This window comes from Alnus glutinosa, chromosome 9, assembly GCF_958979055.1.
Source record: "Alnus glutinosa chromosome 9, dhAlnGlut1.1, whole genome shotgun sequence".
Lineage (NCBI taxonomy): Eukaryota > Viridiplantae > Streptophyta > Magnoliopsida > Fagales > Betulaceae > Alnus > Alnus glutinosa.
Genome location: NC_084894.1, coordinates 1,660,800 through 1,680,965, shown reverse-complemented (window position 1 = coordinate 1,680,965; position 20,166 = coordinate 1,660,800). Strand labels below are relative to the sequence as shown.

General features: G+C 34.0%; 1 protein-coding gene and 1 pseudogene across 1 annotated transcript; both read left to right on the top strand.

Annotated features, from left to right (window-relative positions):
• Positions 1-668: 668 nt before the first annotated feature.
• On the top strand, positions 669-3,207 carry LOC133877647 (G-type lectin S-receptor-like serine/threonine-protein kinase RLK1; annotated as a pseudogene).
• Positions 3,208-17,313: 14,106 nt separating this feature from the next.
• On the top strand, positions 17,314-19,870 carry LOC133877646 (G-type lectin S-receptor-like serine/threonine-protein kinase RLK1). Its single transcript, XM_062316036.1, has one exon. The coding sequence runs from the start codon at positions 17,314-17,316 to the stop codon at positions 19,714-19,716; it is 2,403 nt and encodes an 800-aa protein (XP_062172020.1). The 3' UTR covers positions 19,717-19,870.
• The last annotated feature ends 296 nt before the right edge of the window (positions 19,871-20,166 follow it).

Genomic DNA, 20,166 nt, shown 5'->3' with positions numbered 1-20,166 from the left:
TGACTTGGTCGAAGGTAACATATGCCAGTGATGCCACCAGCCAACACAGCAAAAGCAAGAAGGTTGATAAATATTTCTTCTTTTCTCTGCTTTTTTCTTTAACAGTTCGTTCGGCGGCGCCATCTTCTCTTCTTTCTTCTGTTCTTATTTTATTTCTTTGACTTTTCTTCATTTTTCCCTTCGTACGTCCCACGTAATTGCCGATTTTTTTCAGCTCCTTGGTTGCATTCCGCATAAGAAAGCTTCTTTCTTTCTTTTTTTCATTTGCCTCTGCCTTTGCTTGGGGCCAAGCTTCCTCCTCCTCCTCTTTTCTTTTTCTCATTTTTTTTTTTTTAAATTCTTATAGTAATTTAATTTAGATCATTTGACTTGAGGTAGTAATTTTATAGTTCAAATCCACACGAACTACAAAAATAATAAAGTAATTCTAAGAAGATCGGCATTCGACATGATCAACATTGATGCTAAACACGACTCATCCAGGACCTGGTATGGTGGTATTTATGGATTGAGACCCGGTGCAATTTTCGTTTTTGATATTTTTGTGCATCACTTTCAGTCGGAAGTCTTGGTCAAATAACTTTTAATTTAATTAAACGACTTCCGAATGGCGTGCCCGGGGATTGAGAAAAACGAACAAGGAGAGTTACTAAGGAAGAGCTTTGCTTGAACTCCCAACTATAAACTATTTATACTCGAGGCGTAGTACTCGGTTTACACACATCTTAACCCAATTTCTTTTGGCAATGGCTTTTTCTCTTGCTCATACTCTGTTTTTCTTCCTACTTCTGCTACCAACTTTTTCTGTTGCTCAAACCAATGGTAAAATAACTGTGGGAGTTTCTCTGTCTACAACTGATAACTCTTCATGGCTTTCTCCTTCTGGTGATTTTGCCTTCGGCTTTCGCCAGTTCAACAGCACAGATTTCTTCTTGCTTTCTATATGGTACAACAAGGTACCGGACAGAACCATAGTCTGGCATGCAAATGGAGATAACCTTGCTCCGAGGGGATCAAAGGTGGAGCTAATTGCGGATCAAGGCCTAGCGCTTACTGGCCCTCAAGGCGAAGATTTATGGACATCTCAGAACCTTATAACTGGTGTTGCTGCCTATGGTGTAATGAACGATACAGGCAACTTTGTTCTGGAAGATGGCAACTTCAACAAGGTATGGGAAAGCTTCCAGAATCCTACTGATACCATCTTGCCTACACAGATTATGGAAAAGGGAGGTATCCTTTCTTCCCGACAGTCAGAGACCAACTTTTCCAAGGGAAGGTTCCAGCTTCGCTTCGATCAGGTAGGTAATCTTGTGCTCAATACCATAAACTTGCCCACATATGACCCTAACGGACCTTATTACCAAGAAAACAGCACTGCTGGTAAGCAATTGGTCTTCAATGAGTCCGGCTACATTTATATCCTAGAAGAGAATGATGAACGCATCACCATCCCACAGGGAATCAGTCGCCCAACTGGGAATTTATATTTTAGAGGTACTCTCAACTTTGATGGAATTTTCGCTCTGTATTCTCACCCAAAGACTTCCACAGGCAAGGAAAGCTGGACCGCCATTTGGTCTGTACCGGATAATATTTGCCAGGATATAATTCCTGCGAATCCTGCTGATCAGTCAATGACCGGTGTTTGTGGGTTTAACAGTGTCTGCAAACTCAACCCACAAGATAAAAGGCCAGCATGTGAATGCCCAACAGGATACTCTTTACTCGATCCAAATGATCCCTATGGAAGCTGCAAGCCAGACTTCATACAGGCCGGATGCAAAGAAGATGAACTTAGTTATCAACAAACTCTATATTATTTAGAGGAACTAAGTAATATTAATTGGCCATATTCAGATTACATGAGGTTAAAGCCTATTACTCTAGAGAATTGCAAAAATTCGTGCTTGCAAGATTGCATGTGTGCTGTTGCAATATTTTCAACCAACAATATCTGTTGGAAGAAGAAGCTACCACTCTCCAATGGGATATTTGACAAAAATGATGGGGGGAAGGTTCTTATCAAAGTCAGGAAAGGTAATTCCACACTACCCGGTCCTTCTCTCTCAAATCCACGCAATGAACCAGTGCAAAAGAAGAACCAGGACGGTTTGATCCTTGTAGTGTCAGTGCTTCTGGGCTGCTCTGTGTTTGTTATCTTTATATTGATTGGCGCTACTTGTCATCGATTTTTCTACAAAAAGAAAGCAAGCGAAATTGACAGAAATGGGTCTGTCTTGCAAATGAATTTGCGTTGCCTTACATACAAAGAGCTTCTAGAGGCTACAGATGGGTTCAAGGAAGAATTGGGAAGAGGAGCTTTCGGTATTGTTTACAAAGGGGCGCTAAAGATGGGTTCTAATGTACTTCTTGTGGCAGTCAAGAAGTTAAATAGCGCTGCACAAGAGAAAGAGATGGAATTTAAAGCTGAAGTGGAAATTATTGGTAATACACATCACAAGAATCTGGTTAGACTGATTGGATTTTGTGATGAGGGTGCGCAACGGTTACTGGTGTACGAGTTATTGAGCAATGGAACTTTAGCAGGTTTCCTTTTTGGAGACTTGAAACCAAATTGGAAGCAAAGAGTCCAAATTGCTTTTGGGATTGCGAGAGGACTCTTGTATTTACATGAAGAGTGCAGCACGCAGATTATCCACTGCGACATAAAGCCTCAAAACATACTTCTCGATGAATATTACAACGCCCGAATTTCTGACTTTGGATTAGCAAAGCTTTTGATGATGGATCAGAGCCAAACTCAAACTGCCATTAGAGGAACAAAAGGGTATGTTGCACCTGAATGGTTTAGGAACATGCCAATCGCGGCTAAAGTTGATGTGTACAGCTTTGGTGTCATGCTGCTAGAGATCATTTGTTGTCGGCCGGAGAAGCGTAGTTATAGAATCTGGCAAAGAGGACAAAGCAATTTTAACCGATTGGGCTTATGACTGCTTTCGAGAAGGAGCATTAGATGTTCTGGTAGAATATGACACCGAGGCCATGGATGAGATGGAGAAGCTAGAGAGTCTTGTCGAGGTTGCCATTTGGTGTATTCAAGAAGATCCATCTGTTAGACCCACTATGGGGAAGGTTGTGCACATGCTTGAAGTTGAAGGAGTTGTTGATGTACCTATTCCACCATGCCCAGATCGCTTTACCACTACAGGAAGTTGCAACCAGCATTCATCACTCGACGTGTAGAGATTTACAGTCCTTTTTTGTTAAGCAATTGCTCTGTTCTGTAATTAATTTAGACTTAAGTTTGTTTTCTGCGACATCCACATAATTCTGTTTTACATTTTAGATTGTTTGCCTATGACTATGAGGGAGAGATCTGCACTTCTTGAATAGGATAGAGTTCCATGAGCTTTCACTTCTTGAATATCATAACGGGTGGTACCATTAGGCGGAACCAGGAATTATAATCGACAGGAGCCAAACATGAATAACAAATAATAAATATATTAAAATTGAAGATTAAATCAATATATAAGAAAAAAAATTAGTATACAATCAGTGTTAACAAATTATAAGCGCGCAAAAGAAATTGTAATTATATTTGAACTATAAAAGTACTACCTCAAGTCAACCTCTTGAGTCCCATATCAAGGGAATGTTACCTCAAGCATATTGAAATTGATATGACAAGCTGGTAGCCTCCAAGCTGCTCCAAGTTAAATTTCTGTCCAGAAAGGATCAATGCATGGTCTTACGAAGCCACTGTTATCTACTCGGTCGGTTTACCTCAATGGCTTTCAATCTCAACGTACCCTTACCGTTGAGATTGAGGGACAATTTAAGAATCCAGATCAAACTCAACTTCAGAAGCTAAAGCCATTTAGATGTCAACATCATCAGATAAAATTGACAAGAGTCATGATATGCATAATTCACATTCTTATAAGAAGAACAACAGGGACTAGTGTTGCTCAAGCTCAACCAACCGATAGGAGATAATATCTGTAGATAAACTCATGTAATTAATTATAATTTAGTCAAACTCAACTTGTAACCTACACTATATATGATAGAGCAATTAAGACAAGGTGTTCAATTGAATAATATAAAGAAAACAATTTCTCATACCAAGTTTGTATCTTACTTTCATATATATGCAGATCGACCACAGCTTTAAGTCTAAATTACTGATATTAGATTACAAAACAGGCCAAATGCTTTTTTTTTTTTAAAAAAAAAAAAAAAAAACTGTAAATCTTTAACATGTGAAGTGATAAATGCTGGTTTCAAGTCTCCAAAAAGGAAACCGGCTAAAGTTCCATTGCTCAAGAACTCGTACACAAATAACCGTTGCACACCCTCATCACTAAATCCAATCAGTCTAATCAGTCTGTCGATTTAAGTACGTACTAGTTGAAGTAAAAAGCGGTGAAAAATGTGGAGTTTAATTTGGGGTGCATGTTTTCAAAAAATTTAGAAATATTGTCAGAACCTCCTCGGTTGACCGAGCTCTGTGCTCGTTCGACTAAGCTCAGGACATAAACTTCATGAGAGACTCATTTGATGTTCGATCGACGACTAAGATGTCAAACAAAAAGTTCCAGTGGGCCTCGATCGATGCTCGTTCGAAGGGTTAGAATCTAGTTGTTAGATACAATGTATATGCAGAGGAGATAAGTCTCGAACCAAGGAGAGTAAAATCCAAGAAATAAGCAAAAGTGGTAAATACAAACTTACTGACCGATACTTCAACTATTTCACATGTTGCATGATATTATATATTGTTATAAGCATGATTTCATCGTGAAAATGTGTCTTGCAAGTTTAATTATTGCGTTCATTTATAATATCAATGTATCTTTCCATGAGATTTACATGCTTTAAAAGAAAAATGAATTTTGAAAGAAAATGTTTTTTTCAAAAGAAAAAGGATTGGACCGAAAATTGTGGTTTTAATTATAAATTGAAAAAAGAGATTGTGAGAATGTGATTTTAACATAACCCCCAAGCGTTAAGTGGGGGTAAAAAATTTAACAACCCAATAATCAAGTGGAGTAATTAATACGCTTAACAAACTCAAGATTAGGAATAGAGAGAAAAGACTAGCAAACTCAAGGTTAAGCAGAAGCGATACGCTTAGTTTTGCATCGCCTCCAAGTTTGCTGAGATGGACTTAAGGCTGTAAGTGAGTAGAACTACTCGTAAACATACTTAGACTCGGCTCTCGATCGGTTCGTTTATTAAACAAACAGAACTTGAACATTTTTTTTAAGCCTGTTTAATAAACAAGCTGAATATGACAATACTCGGCTCAGCTCGAAGTAGACTAGTGAACAAAGCTCGTTGAAGCTCGACTCAGCTCGATGGGCTAGTATATATATATATATATATATATATATATATATATAAAGTTAGAATATAATAATCTATACTCTATACAAACTACAACTCGTTAGCCTTTGAATTGCCCTTTGTTTCTCAACTTTTTCCTTATTGTCAATAGACCTCGAGATTCATAAGTAATCATAACACTCAGCATCAAAAATCGTAAAGGATTAAAGGGCAAATACAAAAGTTTTAAAGATTTTTGTTGGTTTATTTTTATTGGCTACATTATAGTTGACAAAAACCCTTCCATATCAGGGACTTCCATTTCAGAGATAACTATAATAGGGACACCGTAATTCAGAGTCTTCCAGAAGAATATTACAAAATATTAATTCTAAATATGAAATGGACTAATCATGACATGATATCTGCACATAATAACTCTAAGAATGCAATTTCCTGTTGAAGGAAATATTCTAGAGACTTTACAGCTTAGAAACTAGGTTTTCCCTATAGCCCATTCGGACGCCGAGATGCCAGAGTTCGGATGTTCAACACCTAGAGCAAAAGTCCTCTGAAGGTTCGAATGTTTCAGCAGATGTTGAAGTCCGAGAGCAAAAGTCCGGAAGGAGTTCGGACGGCCCAGCAAACGCAAGCCACATAGAGCAAAATTCTGTAAGAAGGTTTGGACGCTGATGCGATGACTGTGGAGTGTAAAAGTACTTTATGCAGGTCCAAACGCCAGAGGCTAGGTCCAGACGCCACCTATGAAATCCGAATTTGAGTAGAACTAAGTTTTCTGAAGCCTATTTAAAGAGGCTTCTAGGCTGCTTATTTGTAAGGAATTCAGTATAGAATTCTAAGTGTGCTAAGAAAATGTGTTTAGGCATAAATTGTAATATTTGCTAACTCTCTTAAAGTTTTGTGTGTGATTTAATCGACCATTGAAGTCTAGCTTAGGGAAAAGCACTAAGGTAAATGAGTCAATTGAAGAACCCTTCAGACAGGCGGTCTGGTTGGGAGACATTCATGTATAAGTATGTGTCAGAATTCAAGGTACAACTACAACAATGCAATTTGTGAGTATAAGCGTCTCTAACCCTCACCACCAGCAACTTTTCCTCAAGAATCTCTCAACCCATCTCTCATCTTCTCTGTACAACTAGATCTCGAAAGTTCAACTCTACGATTTAACAGTCAAATCTTGAGCATGAGGACGACAATCTCACGCTTTAGCTTCATCATCTTATGGGTTGTATAAATATATCATTTTTTTTTTTTTTTGTTATTTGTTCTTTGTTGTTCGATTCAGTTACTCTCTTGTAAAAAAAAAATCTGAGATTTGAGTGCTTTCTCCAAAAATCTCTCCTAGGCGTTATGAGTTATGATTTGTTTGGTGAATCCCTCTTTCTCTTTCATCCTCTTAGCCTATCTTCTTATGTTGTTCATCTTCTGTTATTCATTTTTTCTCATTTACCCATTTTTATTTTTATTTTTATTTTTTTCAGAAAAGATATATATTTTTTTTTCGAAAGCTTATGAAATTCTCAGAGATAAAGACAGAGATGATTTATATTTTAAGAAAGTTTTTTCCTTGTTTGATGTACGATGAGAAAAGTGTTTGGATTCTTTCAACTTCTTTGTAACTGGTATGTTACCATTACTAGTTCATAACCCGCGCTATGCACGAGATTCTTCATTATAATTTAGTTTCGGAATTTAAACACATCTTCATCGTAATTTTTATTATACGTTAAAAAATGCTTGTAAAAAAAAAATTACCACACATTTTTCAATAAAAAGACAATAAAGGTTAAGACCCTTAATTTTATTTTAACCCAAAAAAAGTAAAACCTTTTTAAAATATTTGTTCCCATAGGTGTAGTTTATAACGAAAAGAAGTATAAAAAATCACAACATTGCCGTAGTTTTTTCAATAGTTAAGATGGTGCTGTGATTTTTTTTTACAGCACCTAAGCCATATCCTACAAAATAAAACAAAAAAAATTTTCACTCAACATTTAATGCAATCAAATAAATCATTTCACATCACGTTCAATGCTTAATCAAATAATTTTTTGCCTTATTTTACTTTCAAAAGTAGAAAAAACACTTCAAATTTTTTTTTTTTTTTTTGAGTGAATCATACCAAAAAAAAAAAAAACCATTAAACATTCAAATATATTAAAAAATAAGACCCATAATTTTATTTTAATCCATATAAATTAATACATGTTAAAATTTTTGTTACCATATCAATAGTTTAAAATGAAAAGAAGTATAAAGAAGAAGAAAAAAAAAAAAAAAAAAAAAAAAAAAAAAAAAAAAAAAAAAAACCTAAAGATTATGATTATCAAAACATTAATAAAAAAAAATTAGCAAGAGTCTCTAATATTATTAGTGTGATACATATTACATTTTGATATAAATAAAACCCATAAAATTATGAAGATTCTAAAAAAGAATACATTGCAAACTAAACAAAATGGTTGAAAATCGAATAAATTATACAAACGAAAACAAAATATTCCATAAAACATTCAAATGAACTAAAAAATAGACACTTAATTTTAGTTTAATCTATATAAATTAAAACATGCTAAAATCTTTGTGCCCATATAAATAGTTTATACCAAAAAAGAAGTATAAAGAAAAAAAAAATAGTAAGAAGATAATATGGTTTAATCTAATTACCAAAGCATTAATAAAAAATTAGCAGGAATCTATTATATTGTTAGTGTGATACCTATTATATTTAAGTAAATAAAACTCAAGTAATTATAAACATTTAAAAAAATAGTGAACAAACTAAACAAAATATTTTTTTACGAATACAAAATAAAACAAAATATTTCATTACAATGCTTAATATCTCTTTGGTGTTTCAAAAGTATTTATATTCATTTTATACACAACAATCAAATAAATTTTTGCCTTGTTTTGCTTTCACAAGCATAAAAACACTTTCAAAAAATGGCAAAAAATGGAGTAAATCACATAAACGAAAATAATAAATTCCAGAAAACATAAGTCTTTATCTTAGTTTAATCTATATACATTAAAACATGTTTAAATCTTTGTTCCCATAGGTATACATGGTTTAAAATGAAAAATATTAAAAAAATAAAAATAAAAAATAAAAAATCAAGAAGAATACATAGTTTAATCTAAATATCAAAGCATTAATACAAAATTAGTAGGAATCTTTGTGTGATACCTATTGTATTTCAATACAAAATAAAACACAAATAATTCTGAAAATTAGGGAAAAATAAATAGAGAAACATAAACATTTTTTTATGAAAATTTATTCCCATAGGTAGACATGGTTGAAAATGAAAAGTATAAAGCAAAAAAAAAAAATAGCAGTAGAATATCTAGATTCTAATTATAAAAATGCATAAAACACAGTCCTTCAACCTCCACAAAACCAAAAAAAAAAAAAAAAAAGTCCTTCAAAAAAACAAAACAAAATAAAATTATGTACTTTAATACTCTGTTCTTCTCTTGAATGACGATGTTGGATGCTCTTGATTTCACAATTCAAGATGTTTCAAACCATAAAGAGAGATGTATAAATAACCAATCTAAGAGAGTAATATAACTTTTTAATTTATTTGTACGGTTTCTTTAAAATTAACGCATGGAATACCTATATGGTCAATTATGGGTAGTTAATATAGTATGTTCTTAGTTTTAAATTTTGTCTCTCTATAATTTTGGAGAGTAGTAAATTCTGAAACCATAATATTGTACATTAAAATTTTGAACTTAATGAAATCTCATATAAGGGAAAATTTTGGAGAAAAAAAAAAAATCTAACCACTTAGAATTAATGCATGTTTTTAATTTTAATTTTTTAAAAAAATCTTGCAACTTAATGCGGCTATAATGACACTTAATAATATAACGCAAAAAAATCCTTATTTTGGTTTCACGAAGATTAACACCTATGATCTTTTTCATTAAAGCACAATAAATTTATTAAAATCATGACAAAAACGGTTCAACCTTTAAAATTCATCAATATTTTTACTTAAAAAACTAGTTCAGTTTTTAAAAATTATGGGTTTATGCCACGTGTCATAATTCTCCATTGCACAAAGAAAATTGCATGAATATATAAATCACATAAAATTTTACTATCAAAAGAACCATAATTTTAGTTTTAATCCATATAAATTAAATTATTTAAAATATACTCATATCTATAGTTTAAAATGGAAATAAGTGTAAAGAAAAAAAAAATAGCAAGAGAAATCAAAGCATTAATAGTAAGATAAATAGTAGGAATCTATGATATTGTTAGTGTGATACGTACCTATATATTATGTTTCAATAAAAATAAAATCCATATAATTTTGAACATTAAAAAAAAAAAAAAAAGCATTTCAAATTTAATGCTTGATTAACTCTTTAGTGTTTTAAAAGCATTTATATTTCTTTTGTGCACAATAATCAAATAAAATGTTGTCTTTTTTAGCTTTCAAAAGGAGAATAATACTTTCAAAAAAATAAGTGAAAATCGTGTAAATCACATAAAAGAAAAACAAATATCCCATAAAACATTCAAATAAATTAAAACATGAGACTCTATTTTTATTTTTATTCATATAAATTAAAACTTTTTAAAATCTTTGTTCTCATAAGTGTCGTTTAGAATGAAAATAAGTATGAAGAAAAAAAAAATAGCAAGAAGAAAATCATGATTTTGATTTTCAAAGCATAAAATAGAAAATTAGCAAGAATTTTTTTTATTGTCGATCTGATACCTATTATATTTCAATCTTATATAATGTAGTTTTAATCCATATAAATTAAAACATTTAAAATATTCTCATATGTAGTTTAAAATGGAAAGAAGTGTAAAGAAAAAAAAATAGTAAGACAAAAACCTGAATTTTAATTATCAAAGCATTAATAGTAAGAATATATGATATTGTTAGTGTGATACGTACTTATATATTATGTTTCAATAAAAATAAAATCCATATAATTTTGAACATTAAAAAAAAAAAAAAAAAAAAAAAAGCATTTCAAATTTAATGATTAATTAACTCTTTAGTGTTTTAAAAGCATTTCTATTCCTTTTGTGCACAATAATCAAATAAAATTTTATCTTTTTTGGCTTTCAAAAGGAGAATAATACTTTCAAATAATAAGTGAAAATCGTGTAAATCACATAAAAGAAAAAAAAATATCCCATAAAATATTCAAATAAATTAAAACATATTAAAATATATATATATATATATTTTTTCCATAGGTGTGGTTTAGAATGAAAATAAGTATGAAGAAAAAAAATAGTAAGAAGAAAACCATGATTTTAATTATCAAAGCATAAAATAGAAAATTAGCAGGAATTTTTTTTATTTTTTTTATTGTCAATGTAATACCTATTATATTTCAATCCTATATAATTCTGAACATTCGACAAAGCAAATGAAAAAAAAAAAAAAAAAATCTTATAAACATTCAAATGAAGAATTGCTTGACAAAAAATTTCACAAAATAAATGGAAACATATTTAAATTTCAACCAAAAATATAAAATACTAAAGAAACACGTCTCTACAAAAGATTCATACTTGTATCATTAATTGAGAGAGAGAGAGAGAGAGAGATTACTTGTATCATTATATATATATATATATTAAATTGACCGGTTCAATTTTATTTAAAAAATCGGTTCAATACTTAAATGACCGGTTTAATCACTAAAAAGTATGAGTTCATGCCACGTGTCACCATTTTATGCCATTCCAAGGAAGAACTCGACTTTTATATATATATAAAATAAGATTAGATAAAGATTACCTCTATGGTCTGTGGGCATGACAAGGTTACACCAGAGAAAACAAATGTAGATCTGGGCCAAGAAGGAATTGAAAGAAAACAGAAAAATAAATAAAAAGCCAAGTGACCCATTTTTTGCCCAATCATTTCGCCTGTGATGGTCTTGTTTGATGTCTGGGCCCATTTAAGGACCCATAATTCACCCCTTTTAAACCCATTGTTTGCCCAAGTTGACTCTGTTTTGTCCTATTATTTGACCCATGTTGTTGGCATATTGTCGTTAAAGGCCCATCTTCAATCACTGTTGCTAGCTGCCACCATCCAGCCGTCTCTGGCCTTTCGAAAAAAAAAAATTAAACACATATTACACAAACTACAACTTCAAGTTTGAGGGAATATTAGAATATGTAATCATTTGATCTCATATTTGATTTTGTAGTCTTGAGCTCCTACCTTTTAAGTAATCAGATTTAATTGTATTCAAATCCGATTTGATATAATTATCTCCACCAACTATTATCTTCACCTATCTGAATTCTTCAATAAATATGAGTTTGTATGGTGTAGCCTTTGTGTTCTTCGTTTGTGGTGAATGTAAGTATCAAACAATAAATTATCCATCAATCTTTATCTCTTTCTCTCTCGGATCTTCCACTTTTCTATTTAATTTTCCATTGTATTGTGAAATTCTTCAAACTTTTGATCCCCTTGGAGCAAGCCTGATCTGCATTTGCGTACCAAACTATGGTTCTGTACATCCGGTATCTTGCCATACCATATAGAAAGCAAGAAGAATTCTGAGTAGTTGTGTGGGCGAGAAATCCCAAGGCAAAATCACCGAAAGGAGAAAGCCATGAAGAATTATCAGTTTCCCAATGACAACGAGGCTACCAGCAAAAGATAGAGATGTGGCTTTCATAGAAGAATTTTCCATTTTTCCAAAGCTGGAAGGTTCCAATCATTTCGCCTGTGATGGTCTTGTTTCACTGTATTCAATAATTACTATCAACGGATATTAATTCCAAGGTTTATTATTATATCATTTGTAATGATTAGACAATAAATTAGCTACAGACGACTCACGTACAGTTTACAGGATAACTTTAAAAAAAAAAAAAAAAAAAAAAAAAAAAAAAAAAAAAAAATAATAATAATCACTATTTGAACTTTTGAGTAGTTGTTTATATCATCCAATTAAATAGATCGATCTAACATTCCCTTCACTTTGGGGTAGTAATAGAACTTAGTACAAATCTTGACTCGGACAATAATTTACTTTTAATTTTAATTAAATATTTCATATATTAGTCCTATTTATTCATGAGAAATTTGAGCCCATGTGAAAGACATAATGTTAAATTATAAATTAAATAATTAAATTTACTCTTTTCAATGAGATTAAAAGGAATTCAACATTTATTTCTATTCCTATTCCAATTCAAGACCCAACAAGATGCTACCAAGGCTTTTATACTCCTTACTTTTTCTTTAATTCAGAAAATATTAGGCCATTTTTAGTAAATTTCTCCCCCTCTTCTCCCCTCCCTTTTTTCCTGTTTGTGTCTGCACGGAAAAGTAGTAAAAGAATTCAACATTTATTTTTATTCCCATTCCAATTCAAGAATTCCATTCCAATTCACGCCTTAAGCCTTCATGAAAAGGCTTCACTTTCCCATTTCCTTTTTCCATTATTTGACTTGTCAACACCCTCTTTTTCTCTCTTTGAAAAGTCCTCTTTGACTTTTCTTCTTCCTTATTCTTTTGAAAAAAATAATAATTCATTGCCACCTTTTGATACAACTTTTTACCACATTGCCATAAGCAAGATGGTCCCCTATCTTATTTTATTTTTAAAACTCAAAAAGTAGTAAAGGACTACCTTGCCACATAAGCAAGATAGTGAAAAGTTATATCAAAAGGTGGCAATGAATCATTACTCTTTGAAAAATAGTCAGTCCTTTTTCTTTTCTTTTTTTTTTTTTTTTTTTTTTGGTCTTCAACGTACAAGTGTTGACCCATTCACCATCTTACTTTTTCTCTTCTTCTTTTAAACCTACTTACTTGAAACCCATCTTAAAATTAGAAAAGAAATTTTAATTTAATAACCCATTAATTATTCTTTATATAATTTACGTACATATTTTTCTTAATTAATTTATTTGAAGTCAAAGTATTTAAATCTTAAATGTTAAACTGTTCATCATGTGTATCAAAGCCTAATTCAACTGTCCACTTTTAGTTCAAATGATAACATGAAATTAGACATCAAATATATTTAATTCTACTTAAAACTATTATTCATAATAAAGTATTATTAGTTCACCTAATAAATTATTTGCGTGTTACATATGTTGTTCGGCCTATTGTTATCAAAGGCCCATATTCAATCACTATTGCCAGCTGCCACCATCTATCTGGCCATCGCAGGCCTTTCAAAAAAAAAAAAAAAATTAAACGCAAGACTACACAAACTTCAACTTTATAAAGTTTGAGGGAATATTAGAATATATAACCATTTGATCTCATATTTGATTTTGTAGTCTCCAGCTTATACCTTTCAAGTAATTAGATTTAATTGTATTCAAATCTGAATTGATATAATTATCTCCACTTATTATTATCTTCACCTATCTTAATTCTCCAATAAATATGAGTTTGTATGACGTAGCCTTTTGTGTTATTCGTTAGTGGTGTATATTAGTATCGAACACCAAACTATCCGTCAATCTTTGTCCCTTTCTCTTTCTCGATCTTCTGGTTTTCAATTTAATTTTTCATTGTATTGTGAAATTCTTCATACTTTTTGATCCCATGGAGCAAGCTGATCTGCATTTGCGTACCAAATTATGGTTCTGTCCGGTATCTTGCCATACCATATAGAAAGCAAGAAGAAATCTGAGTTGTTGTGCGGGCGAAATCTCAAGGCAAAATCACCAAAAGGAGAAAGCCGTGAAAAGTTATATATCAGTTTTCCAACGGCTACGAAGCTACCAGCAAAACATAGATGCGGCTTTCATAGAAGTAGTTTTCATTTTTCAAAGCTGGAAGGTTCAGTTTGTCAGTGTAATAAGGTTTGAATAAATTCATTATTTTTCCTAATTATCAAAAATTAATTATAAACGTATAATATCTCCGCACCAAACGATGCGGCAAAAGAAAGGTTGGTAAACATTGACATTTCAAAATGGATAAAATTTGAATATGATCTCGATCCATGGACCATGTACGTACGTACGTACGTACGTTTCATGTTCAAAAGGACTGCACGGAATTGGCAAATAATATCACAGGTTCGTGGTAATTCACCGAGGATGAGTTTTGCTTGAACTACAATTATTTATAGTACTCCAGCCGTAGTACTCGGTTTATACACATCTTAACCCACTTGTTCTAATTGTATGAGGCCAGTTCCTTTTCTCAATGGCTCTCTTTCTTCCCCATGCTCTCTTTTCCTTTGCTACTTCTGCTGCCAACTTTTCACTTGCTGTAATTGTATGATAGACAATTTTTAACATGATTCACAAACTTAATACAAAATTAGAAGGTTGAGTTTAGAAGTATGACACGTTTAATTAAATAGATCAAGTTAGAATTAACTTATATAGTCTTATACTCATACCTCAACATAATCCAAATCTAACAGGCAGGGGCGGAATCACCCCCAAGGCATTAAGGGGTTCCGAGTCCCTCCAATTTTATTTTTTATTTTCTTTTCTTAAAAAAAGGTCATAAAATTTTGAAAGCTCTTTCTAAATTTTAAATATTTTTATAAAATGAATCCCTAAAAATTAATTTTTAATTTCAATTTTTTTTTTTTTTTTATACATCAAGTTTGAACCCCAAAAAATTATTTTTTTTAATTCCGCCATACAAACACGGAAACACAAACTACTTTTTTTTTTTTTTTTTTTGATATGTCCACACAAAAGGGGGAGAAGAGATTCGAACTAATGATCTCCACTTCATGAGGCGTGATCTCCAGCTGATTGAGTTACCCATTAGAAACTTGAAACACAAACTACTAGTATTAAAAAGCAATGCATCAAGCAGGTGGGAACCGGAACGACCATAATAAATTAATAATGACTAGGGTTGGCAATTTTTGACACGACCCGTGAACCCGACACGAACACGACACGGGAAAATAGGGTTTGGGTTTATCATAATCGGGTCAACCCGATTATGACCCGGTTAAAATCGTGTCTGGCGGGTCAACCCGCGGGTTGACCTACCAGACACGATAAGACCTGATTAAAAAAAAAAAAAAAAAAACGCAAAAGGCAACCCTAGCTGCAGAATCGTAGATGCCCGCAATCCGCATATTTTATTTTCCCTTCAGTGCCTTCACCTTCTACACGCGGCAATCGGTATGCCTATCGCCTATTTGCTCCAAGCCTCCAAGAGACTGTCCAATCCAGTGTCCTCGACTCCTCTGTCCAGATTCCTTCATGATTTACCTTGCCCCGGGGATCTGAGCTTCGAGACCTGAGTGTTGGGGATTTGAGCGCCGAGGATCTGAGCTTCGCCTTCGGGATCTTGCATTCTTGCTGTTGGAGACCATTAGCGGCAAGCACGCCACTGACGTGAACTACAGCCCACCCTTGGTGGTCGACTGGAAGCTTGGAAGGTGCCGTTAATCAAGCACGGCAAATTCGTCGAAATCTGCGACGGCCAGATCGGTTCTCAGATCCAACTATCCAAGCCCAGTCGATCCTGCTCTACCTCATGTCCTCCGTGACTTCGTCCGCGTGGCCTGTGGGATGAGACGGTGCCGGTGAGCAGAGAGCAGTGGCCAGTGAGTAGGCGTTAACAGATTTGCAAAACGTGTTCGTCGGGTTCGTGTCGTGTAACCCGATTTGTTATTGGGTCGTGTTCGGGTTTGCAGTTCTGACCTGATTAATAATCGGGTCGGGTTCGTGTTGAACCCGATTATGTAATCGGGTCAGTCGGGTCGACACGAACCCGACCCGCTGACCCGAATTGCCAACCCTAATAATGACGATATTAATGGCTTTATATTGACATTTGTCTACTCCTCTCTAAATACCAACTTTCGAACCCTTGACTTGGTCCAGGTAACATATGCCAGTGATGCCACCGACCAACACGGCAAAATCACGAAGGTTTCTTCTCTTTCTTTTCTCCTTCTTTCATTTCTTTGTAGGTCCTACCCACGTGTTGAAAAGTCATTTATTTCTTTGTCTTTTCTTCATTTTTCACTTCATAGGTCCTACGTAATCGCTGATCTTTTTAGCTCCTTGGTTGTTTTGCTGGTGGCCGGAATCTGACACAGTATCACCTGAATCTAACGATGATTGCTAAATATTACTTGATTCCGATAAAAATTTCTAAATTTTGGCACCGGTGGATTCCAACCAGTGCTGGAATATGGCTAGTTGGAATCCAGAGACGGTTGCTGGATTCCGTCGATAGTCGACCGCTTGAACATGAAGGTCGACTGTGTCGTTTAAAAAAGGATCAACTGCTTCTGTTGTTTGAAGAAAATAATTTACGTTTTTAAAAAGAGTAAATCATTTTTTGAAATTTATTAAGTATTTTTTGTCAAACGAAAATTATTTTACGGTTGACTATTATTTTCGTCCCTACTAAACACCAGAAAATGTCGAAATTATTTTCCAGAAACCATTTTACGTAGCATTAAGCTCAAATTTAATAATTAGACAATACTTCACAATTAAATATAAAAAAAAAAAAAAAAAAAAAAAAAAAAAAAAAAATTGTAAGAATTAGACAGTTTTTTACCATATAAAGTACAAAAACCTGATAAAAATATATTTAATTCTCATTAATAATATGTCTCATTTTTAATAAGTAACCTTTTATAAGTAATTAGATGGTTGAAATGACTTAAATTAAATTCACTTAATTTAAAAATCTAAAATTTTAAAGTAATTATCGGAGATTTTGATCCCATCCAGTACATTATATTTACGGATTGAGACCCGGTGCAATTTTTTGTTTTGGATATTTTCGTGCATCACTTTCAGTCAGAAGTTTTGGTCAAATAACTTTAATTGATTAAAAACGACTTCCGAATGGCGTGCCCAGAGGTTTCTGTAAAGTCTTGACTAGGCGAAGAATCCGAAGATCGAGAAAACGAACAAGACAATTACAAAGGAATAGTTTTGCTTGAACTACAATTATTTATACTCGAGGCGTGGTACTCGGTTTACACGCATGCATCTAAACCCAGATTCTTTTGGCAATGGCTTTTTCTCTTGCTCATACTCTGTTTTTCTTCCTACTTCTGCTACCACCTTTTTCTGTTGCTCAAACCAATGGTAAAATAACTGTGGGCAGTTCTCTGTCTACAAATGATGACTCTTCATGGCTTTCTGCTTCTGGTCATTTTGCCTTTGGCTTTCGCCAGTTCAACAGCACAGATTTCTTCTTGCTTTCTATTTGGTACAACAAGGTACCGGACAGAACCATAGTTTGGCATGCAAATGGAGATAAGCCTGCTCCGAGGGGATCAAAGGTGGAGATTGAGGATCGTGGCCTAGCGCTTACTGGCCCTCAAGGCGAAGATTTATGGACCTCTCAGAGCCTTACTGGTGTTGCTGTCTTTGGTGTAATGAACGATACAGGCAACTTTGTTCTCGAAGATGGCAATTTCAACAAGGTATGGGAAAGCTTCCAGAATCCTACTGATACCATCTTGCCTACACAGATTATGGAAAGAGGAGGGGCGCTTTCTTCCCGACAGTCAGAGACCAACTTTTCCAAGGGAAAGTTCCAGCTACGCTTCGATCAGGACGGTAATCTTGCGCTCAATACCATAAACTTGCCCACAGATGAACCAAATCCACCTTTTTACCAACCAGAAAGCACTGCTGGTAAGCAATTGGTCTTCAATGAGTCTGGCTACTTTTATATCCTAAAAGAGAATGACGAACGCATCACCCTCGCACAGGGAAGTCTCTCAACTGGGAATTTATATTTTAGAGTTACCCTAAACTTTGATGGAATTTTAGCTCTGTATTCTCACCCAAAGACTTCCACAGGCAATGAAAGCTGGACCGCCATTTGGTCTAAACCTGATAATATTTGCCTGGCTCCTGTGGATGCTGTTAGTTCAATGACCGGTGTTTGTGGGTATAACAGTATCTGCAAACTCAACCCACAAGATAAAAGGCCGACGTGTGAATGCCCAAGAAGATACACTTTACTCGATCCAAACGATCCGTATGGAAGCTGCAAGCCAGACTTCATACAGCTCGGATGCAAAGAAGATGAAGTTAATTCCCAACAAGATCTGTATTATTTAGAGCAACTAACAAATACTAATTGGCCATTCTCAGATTACAATAAGTTAACGGCTTTTTCTGAAGAGAAATGCAGAAATTCTTGCTTGCAAGATTGCATGTGTGCTGTTGCAGTATTTTCGACCAACAATATCTGTTGGAAGAAGAAGCTACCACTCTCCTTTGGGAGATTTGACGAAAATGATGGGGGGAAGGTTTTTATCAAAGTTAGGAATGGTAATTCCACACTACCTGGTCCTTCTTTCCCAAATCCACGCAATGAGCCAGTGCAAAAGAAGAAGAACCAGGACGGTTTGATCCTTGTAGTGTCAGTGCTTCTGGGCTGCTCTGTGTTTGTTATCTTTATATTGATTGGCGCTACTTGTCATGGATTTTTCTACAAAAAGAAAGTTAGCGAAATTGACAGAAATGGGTCTGTCTTGCAAATGAATTTGCGTTGCCTTACATACAAAGAGCTTCTAGAGGCTACAGATGGGTTCAAGGAAGAATTGGGAAGAGGAGCTTTCGGTATTGTTTACAAAGGGGCGCTAAGGATGGGTTCTAATGTACTTCCTGTGGCAGTCAAGAAGTTAAATAGCGCTGCACAAGAGAAAGAGATGGAATTTAAAGCTGAAGTGGAAATTATTGGTAAGACACATCACAAGAATCTGGTTAGACTGATTGGATTTTGTGATGAGGGCGCGCAACGGTTACTGGTATACGAGTTCTTGAGTAAGGGAACTTTAGCAGGTTTCCTTTTTGGAGACTTGAAACCAAATTGGAAGCAAAGAGTCCAAATTGCTTTTGGGATTGCGAGAGGACTCTCGTATTTACATGAAGAGTGCAGAACTCAGATTATCCACTGCGACATAAAGCCTCAGAACATACTTCTCGATGAATATTACAACGCTCAAATTTGTGACTTTGGAGTAGCAAAGCTTTTGATGATGGATCAGAGCCAAACTCAAACCGCCGTTAGAGGAACAAAAGGGTATGTTGCACCTGAATGGTTTAGGAACATGCCAATCACGGCTAAAGTTGATGTGTACAGCTTTGGTGTTATGCTGCTAGAGATCATTTGTTGTCGGAGAAGCGTACTTGTAGAATCTAACAGTGAGGATGAAGCAATTTTAACTGATTGGGCTTATGACTGCTTTCGAGAAGGAACATTAGATGTTCTGGTAGAATATAACATGGAGGCCTTGGATGACATGGAGAAGCTAGAGAGGTTTGTCAAGGTTGCCATTTGGTGTATTCAAGAAGGGCCATCTCTTAGACCCACTATGAGGAAGGTTATGCATATGCTTGAAGGTGTTGTTGATGTACCTATTCCACCATGTCCATCTCCCTTTACCACTACATGAAGTTGCAACCAGCATTTATCACTCGACATGTCAAAGATTTACAGTTTTTTTTTTTTTTTAAAGCATTTGCTCTGTTTTGTAATCTAATATCAGTATTAATTTAGACTTAAGCTGTGGTCTGCATATGAAAGTAGGATACAAACTTAATTGGTGTGAGAAATTGTTTTGTTTATATTATTCAATTGAGCAATTTGTCTTGCTTTATCATAGTGTAGGTTGCAAGTTGAATTTGACTAAATTGTAATTACACGAGTTTATCTACGGATGTTATCTCCTATCGGTTGGTTGAGCTTGAGCAACACTCCTTGCTGTTCTTCTTATAAGGAAGTGAATTATATATGCATATGACAACATGTTGTCAATTTTATCTGATGAGTTTGAGATCTAGATGGCTATAGCTTCTTAAGTTAGGGTATGATGAGATTGAAAGCCATTGAGGTAAACCAAGTA